Source organism: Phocoena sinus, chromosome 10 (assembly GCF_008692025.1).
Source record: "Phocoena sinus isolate mPhoSin1 chromosome 10, mPhoSin1.pri, whole genome shotgun sequence".
Lineage (NCBI taxonomy): Eukaryota > Metazoa > Chordata > Mammalia > Artiodactyla > Phocoenidae > Phocoena > Phocoena sinus.
Window position 1 is genome coordinate 93845539 of NC_045772.1, and position 16000 is coordinate 93861538.

Consider the following 16000-nt stretch of genomic DNA (forward strand, 5'->3'; position numbering starts at 1 on the left):
GTGTATAGTAAGTATCATGTCATCTGCAAACAGTGACAGTTTTACTTCTTTTCCAATTTGAATTCCTTTTATTTCTTTTTTTTTTTTTTCTGATTGCCATGGCTAGGACTTCCAAAAGTATGTTGAATAAAAGTGGCAAGAGTGGATGACAGCTTTTTAGATATTGATCTCTTACTGGACTGAACCTGCATGAAGGAAAAAGTTAAAAATCCTTAATTATTTAGAAAAAACATTAGTTTTGTGATCTTTTCAGATTTATTTAGCATAGCTAAGGGTAGATGCAAGTCAACCAGTGTCAAAATAACGCAATCACGATGACTATACTATTTATATTACACATTTTGATGAAAATTTCTTGCTAGCCTAACATAATCCATCTTTTACCATTTTGGCAGCATCTTCTAAACTGAAGACCAAAGTTTTTTAAGGATATTTATTCTAATATTCTATATGTTTATATCTTATAAGTAAAATGAAACCCCGTTGTGTGTAATATATTGAATGAATTAACAAATTAAAACCTCCAATGAAGAGTTGCCACCATATGTATATAAAGAATTGTTTGTCAAAAGCTTGAAAAGTGGGCTTCCCTGGTGGCGCAGTGGTTGGGAGTCCGCCTGCCGATGCAGGGGACACGGGTTCATGCCCCGGTCCGGGAAGATCCCACATGCCGCGGAGCGGCTGGGCCCGTGAGCCATGGCCGCTGATCCTGCACGTCAGGAGCCTGTGCTCCGCAACGGGAGAGGCCACAGCAGTGAGAGGCCCGCGTACCGCAAAAAAAAAAAAAAAAAGCTTGAAAAGTTTTAGAAGAAATTTGAAAATTCATTTTATCCTCACAGATGTTTGTATATTTATTCTTAGTAGAATTTTAAACAGTAATTGTGAACTTTCAAAATACCATTTCTTAAATTATAAAACTTTTGAAAGAAATACGGAAGTGTTGTGTGTGGGAAGGAATTCGTTTGGCCCTTTGTTTCCTTTTGTGGTCTTCCACAGCTTAAGGCCTGAGTACCAACTGAGGCTAATTATTAGCTAATATTTAGGGTCAGCTGGTTAATGATTTAAACACATTAACAACACCTGTACAGGAACAGTGTGCTATGGATAAACAGGTGCTTGAGAAAGTCAGACTCCTCTTCACTCTTTCTAAACCCTGAGTGCACTAACATTCCTTTGGGAGCTTTTAGACAATATTGATGCCTGGGCCCCAATCCAGACCAATTTAATCAGAATCTCTGATGGAGGAACCCAAGTTACTGATATTTTTAATGAGTTTTTCAGGTCATTCTCAAATGCTGCCAGGGTTAAAAAAATGTATGCCTCAGGTGTTTCGTGCTGTTGCTGCTGTTGCTGCTGCTGCTGCTGCTGTTGTTGATGGTGGTGGTATTAATGTTGTTTTTATTAGTGTGTTTGTGTGGGAAAGCGTGTGCATAATCTAAGAAACATTGCACTTAAGGTAACTTGTATTAGTCCGTTTGGGCTTCTGTAACAGTATACCATAACTGGTGGCTTATAAACAACACAAATTTATTTCTCACAGTTCTGAAGGTTATGATGTCCAAGATCAAGGCACTGGCAGGTTTGGTGTCAGGGGCGGGCCTCCTTTCTAGTCGGCTGTTTTTTCACTGTAACTGCACATGGTAGAGGGGGCAAGGGAGCTTTCTTGGGCCTTTTAAATAAGGGCATTGATTACATTCACGAGGGCTCCAACCTCATGACCTAATCACCCCAGAGGCCATACCTCCTAATACCATCACCTTGGGAGTTAGGATTTCAACATATGATCTCGGGGGGCAGGGGAACATTCAGGCCATACCATAACTGAATTATGCACACGGTTCTGGTTTCTGAATATTCGAGAACTGGTTATCTCATGGTCATTATGTATTGGTGATTATTGGATTTTGAAGTTGTAAATGTGTAGATAAAGCAGACAGTTCAGTTGAATTTTCTTTTACGCCTCATTGTTTCATTGTTTATGGTGATGTAAGTGTCATATTTTGATGTTAAGTTGGCTTTTCCATCTGTCACAAATTGTTCCCTTTATATCAGTTTTCATCAAGATACTGTTTTAGGTAAGTGTACAAGTGGACGGTTCAGGATGTGATTTGCCTGACAGTTTTCTGCCAGTCATTCTCATGAATGTTGACATTGGCCCTTAATGAGAGGAGTCACAGTAGATTGAGGGAAGAGTTGTGAGATTTTTGAAACATGCCATTTCTAAGATAGCGGAGGTGGGGGGAGGTCTAAGATATGAGGCTTTGTTGGGACAAGAGTTGAAGTGACTTTGTCTAAACTTTTAAGTGATTGCATTTGGATCTAAAAATGTGTGTTAGGGGTTCCCTGGTGGCGCAGTGGTTGAGAGTCCGCCTGCCGATGCAGGGGACATGGGTTCGTGCCCCTGTTCGGGAAGATCCCACATGCCGCGGAGCGGCTGGGCCCGTGAGCCGTGGACGCTGAGCCTGCGCGTCCGGAGCCTGTGCTCTGCAACAGGATAGGCCACAACAGTGAGAGGCCCACGTACCGCAAAAAAAAAAAAAAAAAAAAAAAAAAAAAGTGTGTTAGTGTTCATAGTTTTAAGGAATAGAAACCCTTCTACTTTAAACAGAAAAAATATTTTTAAAGAGGATGTTGGCTTACTTATAGAATTTCATAAATGGTAGAATTGCCAAGCTTGGAATCTACATCCAGGGACTCTGCTGCAAATCATAGCACAGACCTGGTCCGGTGAAGGCACCACTGTTAGGTGGCATGCTTACCACTGTTTGTACTCTCTCACTGACATGAGGCAACAGGTAATCCGTAAACTGCTGCCAGTGCTCCCTTGTAAAACTGGATTAAAGAAGGATGAATGAACTTAAACTGGATTTAACTAGCCTTTGCTGTTACCCCCGCCTCACCAGAATGGATTGCTGTGGTCCTTGCTGCTGCAGCTGTTGCTTCCTCCTCTCCTGCCTCTACCTCCTCCTTTCCTTGGTGTGTCTGACTGGTAAAACCCAGATCTTACGCTCTTGTCGCAATTGCAAGGAAGGTTTGGAAAGAAAGTAGCTGGTGTTTTCAGTTTCTTTAGTTTCAGGTAGTGGTTCTGTCTCATAAGGTGGAGGATTCTTCAACCATAGTAAGGTAGTCTAGATGCTGGATAGCCCCCTAAAAATGCCAGCTATCCATGACAGAACATTTTGTAAGTGAATGGTCATAGGATTAGTCCATATTTTTGCCGTACTTTGAATACTGTATTTATTTTCCTTTCTCATGTTGAAAGAATGAATGGAGTGTGATGATAGATATAAAAGAAGATAGTTAATAGAAATATAAATTTTATAACTGGAATGGGCCTTAAGAATTATCTAAGCCAATCTAAAGAAGAAAATACTGATTATAAGAGTAATGCCATTCGCTGAGAAATCATCTTTACTCCTGTTAGTGAAACCAGTTTCTACCCCCATTAGTCCTCATAAAGAAGCTGCTGTATAAAGTAGAGAACAACACCCTTGTAGTTACATCAGTGACACATTTACTTGGTCTTTGTGCTGCAGTGTCAGGGCACAGTGCAGTTCAGTAGAAGCAGGTAAGGTGAGCTAGAGATGTGAACTGAGTACTCAAGGGCAAGGGCAAGGTTCTCCTCAAAAACTAATTTTGGGATTCCTGTAATACATCAGACATGTAATTGAAGTCCTCATAGGGCACGACTGAAATAATTTTACCTTTATTCTCTTCACCAGGCCATTAAAAAAAAAAGTCAGTGAAGCTCTATGTGTAGTTTTTAGGTTTGAGCAATGGGATATTCTAGTATATCCTCTGAGGTGACGTAATAGCAAAATGTGCATAGAAGAGAGACTAATTATATATTTATTAGGTATAAGCCAGTTTTAAATTTAGGGAAATAATGTTGTATAATAAAGCTTTATAGGTATTGCTATGGGAATCTGTACAGTGGAGAGAGTTATCAGTTTTACTCGGGAGGCTATTTCAGGTTGGTACTTTCTAGCTGAGCAGTTGTTGGCCAGAGGAACAAGGTATGGAAATGGGTAATAGCTTTTAGTCAGTAGGAACGCTGTGTGCCAAACTCTGTCCTGCCATTCATTGCACATTCAAGGAATAACAAATAGCTTGTAACTGGAGCATAGTATAGGAATAAGGGTATACATTAAAATAAAATTCTACCTGTATTTTTCAAGGATGTGGTCTCTGTAATAAGACCCACATACAAGATGGTCCAGGAGCAGGTGAATGCAGACCATTATTAAACTTTGGAGTACTGACGATAAATATGCTTGCCATTATATTAGATGGTTTTAGGATAGGGGATACAACTATGAATAAAACAAGGGCCTGGAATCTGGAGGCGTGGGAAACGTGTAAACAGTCCTGGTTATCATATGTGTTTGAGATGTACAGAGCACTGGAGGAGCACAGAGGAGAGTGTGCTTGAGGGAGTCATGAAATGCTTTCACCAAGGTGTGGTGACATTTCAACTGTCCTGAAGAATCAGGGTGTGTATGAGTGTCTAGAAGGAGGAGGGTGGCATTCCAGACAGTTAATATATCATTTTTATTATACTTAAAGGAGCTCAAAATGCATCACCATGTTTTCTTCAGAAAGAGGAATGTGGATAACAGCAATTTGGCAAAATTGCTATAGTTAACATTTTCTTTGGTAAGAGTAGGGAATTAAATTGATTTAACGTGCTGTTTATTTCAGGCTTATAAGCTGTACCTTCCAGTAGTGTTATATCAATGTTATTTCTGAATGAAATATATTCTTAGTATTGTGTCCACTAACTCTTAAATTTGTCAGCTAGACTGGGTGCCTAAGGATCATTTTCTCCAGGGTAATCAGTTTATACATGCACATGCAGAATTCCATTATGATGCATATTGTCAGAGCAAGGTTGTATTTAATAGAACCCATGGTCTTTCCTGTTCCTCAATAATAGAACCTTTTCTTTTGATTTGGTTACTGTATATTCTCTGTAAAAACAAATCATCCAAAACAAATGCTTTCATTATCTTCCAGTAATCACCACATATAGTTAAAATATGATACTAACACAAATAATCAAGGAGAGGGAAAACATGGGAAGTATAGCAGATTTCTTCACAGATTTTTTTTTTTCTCTTTGTATTGGGTTGGCCAGAAAGTTCGTTCGGGTTTTTCCGTAGGACGTTATGATAGTTCTGTCAGGAAATAGATATTATTGAATTCTCCAACCTTTTCTTCACTTAAAAGCCTAATCTACTAATCAAGGTAAAACATAACTGGTTCAGGGATGAGGAAGGCGAAGGGTGTATGAATTCTGCATGACCCTTTTCTTTTCACTTTCATTAAGTCAGAATTATTTTCACTGGCTTTAGTCCCAGTGATTTTAGAAACTTTCTCAAAACAAATTTTATGGCAAGAAAATGTTTTTGAGGACCCATGGCTCTTTATAGTTAGATTTTACCTTAACATCTGTCACATCATGTTCTTAGAATGTGGCATGACTCTTGCTTACACTTTGGGGTTGGCTTGGTTTCATATGCAACTCTTAATTGTAGTTTCTTTTGCCTTATTACTATAGTCCAACTGCATTGACTGGTAACATCCTTTTTATTTTATTTTCTGTCCACCTCTTCCTTAATTTTTACACTATTTTTTTTTGTTACTCTTTTGGCTGGTTCTTTGGATATAGAAGGAAGAACAATGATGTCAGTGTGCTCATTTCATCTTTATCTGAACTCACCGTGTTGCCCCCTAAACTCTGTCTCTAGTCCGTATTTTGTTGAATGACACCAATATGGACTTACTCACATTTGCCAAATCTTGGGAGCCATCCTAGTCTGGCCTTTATCTTTCTTCTCCCTCGTTGATCCATCCCTCAACTTTTATCTTCATCAGTTCTCATTTGGAATATCTGAGAAGTTTTGTTCCTTACTTCTCTTTCTCTAATTTCTTCCGCCTCTAGTCAGTCCCTCAGTATTATCAACAGTGATTTGTAAAAGGATAATAAGCACTTTACTTTTCTGCTTAATAGTCTTAAGTAACTTCTCATCCCTTATAGGCTATGCAGTCCAAGCTTCTTAGCACAGCAAAATAGATCCCATCTGTGGGACTTCTTTTGTTGCCTTGTGTCCTCCACAATACACAGTATCCTGCAGCTCTGCTGATCTTGCTATTTCTCAGATATGTCATGACTTCTTGTGTCCTTTGCATAAGCTGTGTCTTCCTCCTGGAACACTGTTTCCCATTTTGGCAACTGCCTTTATAAATAAAAGTATTACTTCCTCTGGTGAGCTTTTGTTGAGAACTCTTACATTCACTGGCTCGATTGGGTATCAATGCCCAGTACTCTTGTAGCAGCCTGTTCATACCTCTCTTGATAATAGTTAATCATTCCTTGCCTGGATTGCAAGTTTCATAAGGACAGTAGTTTTGCCTTGCTTATTTTTGTATTACCATGTCAAGCATGATGCTAAGCTCCTAATAGGTGGTCAGTACATTAAAAAAATTAAATAGTGTCTTGGTAACTTATAAAATATTTGTGTTTTTCTGTTGCCTGTTCCTCTTTCCTTTTCTGTATTAAGTATGTAATGAGTTTTTAGCTTAAAGTTTAATTAAATAACAAATGCAAATGTTCAGTATTTATAGATGAAATTTATTACTTTAAAAATATTCGAACAAATGAAAATACCAGCAAGCTTCAATTAAAAATTCTAAATTTTTATCAGATTCTCACCTGACAGATTTCTCAGTTTCATTTGTTGTAGTTGAAGCCTTTACCTGAGTGTGATCTGTGAAGTAACATGACATGATATATTTCTCAGGGTTGAGTACTGGAAGAGTTATTTATTAGCTTTGAGCAGTGGCATGCATATAATTTTATTTATTACTAAAATTCTTGTTGAGCTGACTAATTCATTTGTGACAACTTTTTATTACACCGTAAACTAGACACTGAGTTCTTGTAAGTTTAGTGCTTCTTTAGACAAGCTTAGTGGCAATTGTGAGACCTATGTAAGTTCTGTTATACAGGAAGGACAACGGCACTTATTTGTTGTATCCCTTTGATAGTGTGCAAATGCTTATGGTCAGCCCATATGAGTTCTTCATAAGTTGTCTACAAACTGTGATAAGTATTAGAGCACAGCAAAACAAGCTGTAGGAGCACATAGGAGGGAGTAACTCTACTTTGTCTAGGCAAGCTAGGAAAGGCTTCTACAGAAAAGAAGCTACCTTTGCATTAACTTTAAAAAATATTCTCTTGGGGGCTTCCCTGGTGGCGCAGTGGTTGAGAGTATGCCTGCTGACGCAGGGGACCCCGCATGCTGCGGAGTGGCTGGGCCTGTGCGTCCGGAGCCTGTGCTCCGCAGCGGGAGAGGCCGCGGTGGTGAGAGGCCCGCGTAATGCCAAAAAAAAAAAAAAAAAAAAAAGTCTCTTGATTCTTATTTGTGTTATAAGCAACTTTCTTGAGATATAATTTATATGCAAAAATGTATATTTTAGCATTTATAGCTTGATGAGTTTGATAAATGTGTGTATCAACCATTACCTCCCAAAAAAACCCATTTTATCACATCACTCCAGAAAGCTGCCTTAGTCCCTTTCAAGTCAGCTCCTACTTTCACCACGGTAACTACTGATCTGACTTCTGTCACTATAGATTAGTTTTGCTGAATCTAAAACTTCATATAATGGAGTCATTCTATAGGTACTCTTTTGAGTCTGGGTTCTTTTGTTTACCATTATTTAAAAAAATACATCCTTGTAGAATATGTGAGTAGTTAGTTTTTTTACATTGTTGAGTAGTATTCCATTTTATGAATATACCAGAGTTTGTTAATCATCCTATTGACGGGCATTTGATTTATTTCCAGTTTTTGTTTGTTATGAATAAAGCTTCCGCGAACTTACATGTACAGATCATTGTGTGGGTATGTTTTTATTTCTCTTGAGTAAATACCTAGAACTAGAATTGCTGGCTCATAGGGTTAAGTGTACATTTAATTTTGTAAGAAGCTGCCAAACTATTTTCCAAAGTGATTATACTAGCAGTGTATGAGAGTTCCAGTTGCTGTATCCTCACCAACACTGGGTATTGTTGGTCTTTTTAATGTTAGCCATTCTAGTGGGTATGAAGTGATATCTTATTACTGATTTAATTTTCATTTCCCTGATGATTGATGAGATTGAGCATCTTTTTATGTGCCAATTGGCCATTTATGTATCTTTTGTGAAGTATTAAATGATGCCTTCTACCCATTAAAAAAATTAAAGTAAAATTTGCACACAGTAAATTTACACTTTTTTGGGTGGCAGTTCTGAATTTAGACAAATGCTTACATTTGGGTAATCACTACCATAATTAAAATATAGAACAATTCCACGACCCCCCAAAATATATTCTTGGCTTTTTGTTATTAACCTTTCCCTCCACCTGCAGCTCTAGGTAACCACTGATGTGTTTTCAGACTGTGTACAGTTTTGTTTTTTCCAGAACGTGACATCAATGGAATCATGTCGTGTAGTGTTTGAATCCAGCTTCTTTCTCTTACCGTAAAGCATTTGAAGTTTATATGTGTTTATTGTATATGTCAGTGGTTCTTTTTTTCCTAAAAATATAAACATTTGTTAAATTATAACACAGATAGAGAAAATGTGCAAATCATATATATAAAGCAAATTAAGTTTATAAATGTGAATACACCATTATGAACAGCATATAGATAAGAGAAGAGTACAATACCAGCATTCTAGAAGTCCCCTCATGCTCTACTCCTTCCCCCAGAAGTAACCATTATTCTGACTTCCAACAGCTAAAATAGTTTCCCTTTTTTTTTTTTTGCACTTTTATTTTTATTACAGTGGTTCTTTTTATTACTCCTGAGAGTATTCCGTTGTTTGAATGTACCATAGTTTATCCATTCCCCATTTGAAGAATATTCAGTAGTTTTTGGTGACTATGAATACATCTGCTATAGACATTTTCATACAGGTTTTTGTGTGAATACATATTTAATTTCTCTTGAGTAAATACCCAAGAGTGGGGTTACTAGATCTTGTGGGAATGTTTAACGTCAGAAACTGCCAAACGGTTCTCCAAAGTAGACGCGCCATTTTGCATTAACACTAGCAGTGTACAAGAGTTTCAGTTGCGTTGCATCTTTGCTAGTACTTTGTATTGTCCATTTTTTAAAGTTTAGCCATCTTACTAGATCTGTAGTGATATCTCACTATAGTTTTAATTTTCATTTCCGTGATGAATAATTATGTTGACTCTCTTTTTGTATGCTTATTTGCCTTTGTATGTGTTTTGTTGATGTGTCTGTTCAGACCTTTTGCCCAGTTTTTAATTGGGTTGTCTTTTATTGAGTTTTAGGAGTTCTTCATACATTATAGATACAAGTCCTTTGTCAGATATGTACTACAACAGATTGAACGCGGAAAGCTCAGATTTTGTTATTGGCAACACATTGAAGTGACAAGGTCATTTCACGTATTTCCAAGAAAGTATCTGCCTGATACCTAAGTTTTATTAACCATAGTTTGTCGTTCATTTTTTTTTTTTTAAAGTAAAAATGGTGTTCCATGAAAAAAGCAGCTAGCTCAGTTGGCCAAGTGCTTTTTCTCAAGACAACCATTCTACATTCATATGCAGCAAAAGTACTTTCTCTGTAGATCCTATTTTGTCACACAGAATATTAAATGTGTAATCAAAGGTCAAGCTCTAATGAAATTAATCATCTTCTGCCTTACCAATGTCAGTGTTCATTGAGACTGACTTTTCTTTTGTATGTGGTGAAGAATAAATACAGTGACTGTTAGTACAGTTGGTTGCTACTCCCTGCAGTCTTACCCACCAATTGCTTTTGGACTATCAGTGCAAATATCAGCCCAGGTAGGTAGTTCAGGGTAATCTGTGCAATTCAAAAAAGTTATTCAACACTTTGAATATTTCAGCACCACTTACATTTATTGTTGTAAACATTCACATAGAAGATCTTTGATGATGAGTTGGTACTGACACGTGATGAACAAACAAAACGGCCATATCCTTAAATTTAGTCATATATAAGGCAAAAGCACAGTTTCTTAGATGACATTAACTTCCATCTTCATGTCTGCAGCTAAATTTTAATTTTGTGTTACTGTAGCTTTGGAAATTGGCAGCACTATGATTTCTTTTATTGGCTTTTCCTCTGGGAGGAATTCAGTAATGTTAACTGGAGAAAGCTTTATGAGTCTCTGTTTTTGTGAGTTTCTCCAGCTGGAAAGCTGTAATAAACATTGTTTGGCTTTTAATGAGGTCATGTTTACATTTAAACTATGCAATTCATTTTTCTTTAATCTCTGAATGATTGTCTCAATGCCTCAGCTTAACTGGAGCCATAATACTATTCACAAAAAGATGGCATGTATAAGCCAATGGAAAGATTGCTTTTGTAATACTTTTTCATTTAGTTTTGCTCAGGGCCTTGGAGTAGATTTCATCCCTTCTTAGAGTCAGAGAACTCTCTCTGATAGATCAGTATCATCTTTTTTAACATCTTTAAATGTAGGCAGTATAGCTGTGGGTTGAAGTGAGTTTTCTCATCTCGCCTTTTTCAGCCAGTGGTCCATTCTTAAATACAAGACAAATATAAGTAAATTTTCTTTTATTTTAAAATAGAATACTAGTAAATTTCAAAATAAAAACAGTTTAAAATAAAAACTTAAAGTTAAGGAATATTGTAAAACAAAGCAGTGTATTTGCTCCTTGATGTGTTTTTGCTTTGGGCACAGTAAAATTTCAAGACTTCAGAAGTAACAAGTTTTTAGATGATAATGAGGTACAGATTATAGCAGGTATAATCAAAGGTAGCTAGTAAGAGTGCAAAAGTGCTGGGAACTGAGTTAATCTCGGAACATGTATATAGTTATTTCCAAAACCTACCTTAGAAGCTTATGGAAAATATAATAGGTATACATTCCATGAGCCATCAGGGTGAAGTCATCACCACACCTTATATGTATCCATGAAAAACCTCCAGGATGAAAGTGAAAAAGGCTAAATAAATACATAAAACTTAGCAATATTATGAAAACAGTTTTGACCCTGTAGACCTCCTGAAAGGATTCCGAAGATCTCCAGGGATCTTTTTTTTTTTTTTAAATAACTTTATTTATTTATTTATAGTGGCGTTGGGTCTTCGTTGCTGCGCGCGGGCTTTCTCTAGTTGTGGCGAGCGGGGGCTACTCTTCGTTGCGGTGTGCGGGCTTCTCATTGCGGTGGCTTCTCTTGTTGCGGAGCATGGGCTCTAGACGCGTGGGCTTCAGTAGTTGTGGCATGCAGGCTCAGTAGTTGTGGTGCATGGGCTTAGTTGCTCCACGGCATGTGGGATCTTCCTGGACTAGGGCTCGAACCCGTGTCCCCTGCATTGGCAGGCAGATTCTTAACCACTGAGCCACCAGAGAAGTCTGTCCAGGGATCTTTGGATCACACTTTGAGAACCACTGCCCTAGGGTGTGGTCTGGATTCAGCCCTTTGAGGTGTCTCAGCTGAAGGTCCAGGGTGGTGTTGATGTTCTTTACTCTGTCTTGGCAGAACATGTAAGACCACCTGCATTGCTTGACTTCTGGCATTTTAGTTCTGTTCTCAACCTGATAATCCTTGAGGATCCTGTGCGTGCACAGCCTGGTTCTTGGTCCAAGGACTCATGGGGATCCCCCATGAGTCCCCCCCACCCACACCAATGTAACTTTCTCCTCTTTGGGGCCCTGCAGATTCCGGTCTTTTCTTTTCCCCAAATTCTCTCTGCCTCCTTAAGCTTGTTGAGACCACTGTTCCTAATTTCAGTTTCAGCTTTCCACACTTTGGTTGGGGAGTTGTCGCTAGGTTGAGTCAGGGTGATTTTTGGAGCTCACCTGGTGAGTTTCCTTTGTCTCATGGTTTGTGGTCTCGTGCTGCCTTATTTTCAGTTCCTAGAACAGCTGCCTCATATATTTTGCTTAATTTTATGATAATTTATAGCTATCTCAGTAGAAGTTAATGTGTAATAGCTGCAGTTTTGTGAGTTAATTATTGATGGTGGTTATCAGCTTTTTAAATTAGGGTGGAGTAAAATAGTATGTGCGAAAACATAGGGACAGAAAACTCAGGGTGTCTTTTGGGAAGAGCATGTAGTCGCTGTGTTTAGAGTAGGGTCAACAAAGGCAGGCCTGCATTAGCTCATTCCCCTGGGTTCTTAGTAGAAGTCATTGACTAAAAATCACTGAGTTTCCCCCTACAGCTCTGACTAGGCTTCACAGCCTTTATGAACAGAGTACCATACCAAGTCACTCATGGTTGGCTGTTAGGGGAAGGAAACAATTTGTCAACTTGGGGCTCTAACTATAGGATTCAAGGTAGGGAACACGAGGTGATGAAACTAGGAATTTAGGCTAGGCCTAAAGAATGGCTGTAACTTGCCTCAATTTTGCTTCCCTTTTCCCTTCCTAATGCTACTATTTCCATATATATAACACCTTTATATGTTACAAGCCCAATAAAACAAGTTTATAATTACTTTTTTGTGCAGTTGTCTTTTTAATCCATTAAGAGAAGAAAAGGGAAAAATATATTTGTACTGTCTTTTATAATTACCTACATAATTATCTGTATGAGTACTGTTTGCTTCTTCATGTGGATTTGAGTTAACATCTAGGTCACTTCTTTTTTGCCTGAAGAATTATCTTTGGTGTCTCTTGTAAGGCAGATCTACATGCCACAAATTCTCTCACTTTGTTTATCTGGGAATGTCTTTATTTCACCTTCATTTTGGAAAGATAATTTTGCTGTATGTAGGATTCTTGGTTGACATTTTAATTTCTTTTAGTGTGTCATCCTACTGCTTTCTGCCATCCATTGTTCTGATAAGAAATCAGCTCTTAGTTATATTGTGGTTTCTTTGCAAGTGATGAGTTGATTTTCTTAGTGCTCTCGATTCCTTTGTCTTTCAACAGTTTAACTGATGTGTATAGTTGTATATCTCTGTGTTTATCATACTTGGAGTTTATTAAACCTCATGGATGTACGGGCTAGTATTTTTTTTTTTTTTTTTTGCAGTACGCAGGCCTCTCACTGCTGTGGCCTCTCCCATTGCGGAGCACAGGCTCCGGACGCGCAGGCTCAGCGGCCATGACTCACTGGCCCAGCCGCTCCGCGGCATGTGGGATCCTCCCGGACAGGGGCACGAACCTGCGTCCCCTGCATCGGCAGGCGGACTCTCAACCACTGCGCCACCAGGGAAGCCCCGGGCTAGTATTTTAAAAATCAAATTAGGGAAGTTTTTGGTCATGATTTATTTGAAATATTGGAACCAAAGTACAATGATCATATTTAGGAAATTAACATTAGTACATTTCTATTATAGAATTTGACATGCTGTCAAATTTTGCCAGGTTTCCCAATAATGTCTTTGTAGCATATTCCCCAACTGATCAGTACAGGATCATACACTTTATATAGTTACTGTGTCTCTCTTTGTTTATTTATTTTTCTTTATTTTCTTTTTGGCTGCTTTGGTTCTTAGTTGCAGCACGTGGGATCTTTTTGTGGAGGCATGCGGGATCTTTTTCGTTACTGTGTGGTCTGCTGGAGCTTCTCTCTAGTTGCGGCTTGTGGGTTTTCTCTTCTCTAGTGGTACGTGGACTTTGTAGTTTGTGGCACGTGGGCTTAGTTGCCCCGCGGCATGTGGGATCTTAGTTCCCCAACCAGGGATCGAACCTGCGTCACCTGCATTGGAAGGTGGATTCTTTACTACGGGACCACCAGGGAAGTCCCTTACTGTGTCTCTTTATTTTCCTCCTACCTAGCTTAGTTCATCTGCCTTTCTTTGACTTTTATGACATTGATATTTTCAAAGGCAGTTGTTTTGTACAATGTTTAATTTGGTACTCTCTCTTTCCTTAATAATTTTATTCAGGTTATGCATTTTGGGACAGAAATAATATGTAAGAGAATATACATAAAACAGATGGTATGGGGGCTTCCCTGGTGGCGCAGTGGTTAAGAATCCGCCTGCCAATGCAGGAGACATGGGTTCAAGCCCTGGTCTGGGAAGATCCCACATTCTGCACAGCAGCTAAGCCCGTGCGCCACAACTACTGAGCCTGCACTCTAGAGCCTGCGAGCCACAACTCCTGAACCCGTGTGCCACAACTACTGAAGCCCGCGCACCTAGAGCCTGCGCTCCCAACAAGAGAACCTACCACAATGAGAAGCCCACGCACCACAACAGAGTAGCCCCTGCTCACCACAACCAGAGAAAAGCCCACGTGCAGCAATGAAGACCCAACACAGCCAAAAATAAAATAAAATAAATAAATTTATATATAAAAAAAGATGGAATGTTCTTCCCAGCATATCACATATATGATGCCAGTGTTGACGATGTTAATTTAGATGATGTGGATAAGGTGGTGTCCACCAAGTTTATTTTCTCTAAAGTTACCATTTTCCCCTTTGTCATTAATAAGTAATTTGTGAGGAGATACATTGAGACAGTGTAAGGTATCCTTTTTGCCAAAGAAACTTTGATCAGATGGTTTTTGTGTCCTGATGATGCTTGTCTTGAATCAGTTATTACCATCATGGTGGCAAAAAGATAGATGCTTAAAATTTCGATAACGGTTTCTAGGAGTTTCAGTTTTAGTGTTCCTGAGAGAGCTTTCTTTATCCAACAGTGATAATTATAAGATACTTGGTGGTTAACCTGCTTATGTCATGGGTTTATTTTTCATGATTTTTAGGTTCATGTACTGGACAGACTGGGGAGAAGTACCAAAGATAGAACGTGCTGGAATGGATGGTTCAAGTCGCTTCATTATAATAAACACTGAAATTTACTGGCCAAATGGACTGACTTTGGATTATGAGGAACGGAAGCTTTATTGGGCAGACGCAAAACTTAATTTCATCCACAGATCAAATCTGGATGGAACAAATCGGTAAGATTGCCTTATAAATTTATTTTTAAACTTTAAGTCAGCCCTATGATATCTTGATGTAGTAATCAAATTATAAAGCTTAATTTTATTAAGAAGTTAGCATATTTTTGGCTTAACTGTCAAAGGGGAAGAAGAATAGATTTTTAGTTTGCTTTTTAAAAAGGTAATGACATTTCTCATCTATCTTGGTGGCACTTAGAATTTATGGGTTGTATTTACTCCTTCTTTACTCTGAGCTAATTTAGTTCTGCAGTGGTTCTCAACCAGGGATAGTGCTTCCATTCTCTTCCAGAGTGTTTGGAAATGTGTGGAGAATTTTGGTTAACACTGGGATTGGGAGTACTACTAGCATTTTAGTTCCTGGGGGGCCAGGGATGCTAAACATCCTGTAATGTGCTGGGCACCTAATGTGACAAAGAGTCATCCTGTTCAGACTTACCCACCTCCCAGGTGCTGTTTGTGGAAGCTCATTTGATAAATCTGTAGACCAGGACAGGGTTGGCCAACTTTTTCTGCAAAGGGCCAGATCGTAAATATTTTAGGCTTTGTGGGCCATATCTCTGTTGCAGCTATTTACCTCTGCTGTTGTGGTGTGAAAGGAGCTATATATAATAGCTAAGGGAATGGGCATGATTGTGTTCCAGTAAAACTTTTTTTTTTTTTTTTTTTTTTGCGGTACGCGGGCCTCTCACTGCTGTGGCCTCTCCCACCACGGAGCACAGGCTCCAGACGGGACGCGCAGGTGCAGCGGCCATGGCCCACGGGCCCAGCCGCTCCGCGGCACGTGGGATCCTCCCGGACCGGGGCACGAACCCACGTCCGCTGCACCGGCAGGCGGACTCCCAACCACCGCGCCACCAGGGAAGCCCTAGTAAAACTTTTTTTGAGCCATTAGACTCTAGTTTGCTGACCCCTAGACTAGGAGAAAACCTACTGCATGTATGCTATACCCCAGTATTCACAGAAGACAAAGTTATAGTACATAAACATGGAATTTCTATTCAGATCATGTTCAGATTAAAAAAAAATTTTTTTTTATTGAAGTATAGTTGATTTA

The 16000-nt window shown here is 38.9% G+C and overlaps 1 protein-coding gene across 1 annotated transcript in view; it reads left to right on the plus strand.

The window, feature by feature from the left end:
• The window catches only part of LRP6 (LDL receptor related protein 6), a 185832-nt gene that overhangs the window by 62039 nt on the left and 107793 nt on the right, over window positions 1–16000 (plus strand). The window contains exon 3 of the mRNA XM_032644864.1: window positions 14746–14943. Coding sequence (XP_032500755.1) covers window positions 14746–14943 — 198 coding nt within the window. The remainder of the gene's footprint in view (window positions 1–14745; window positions 14944–16000) is intronic.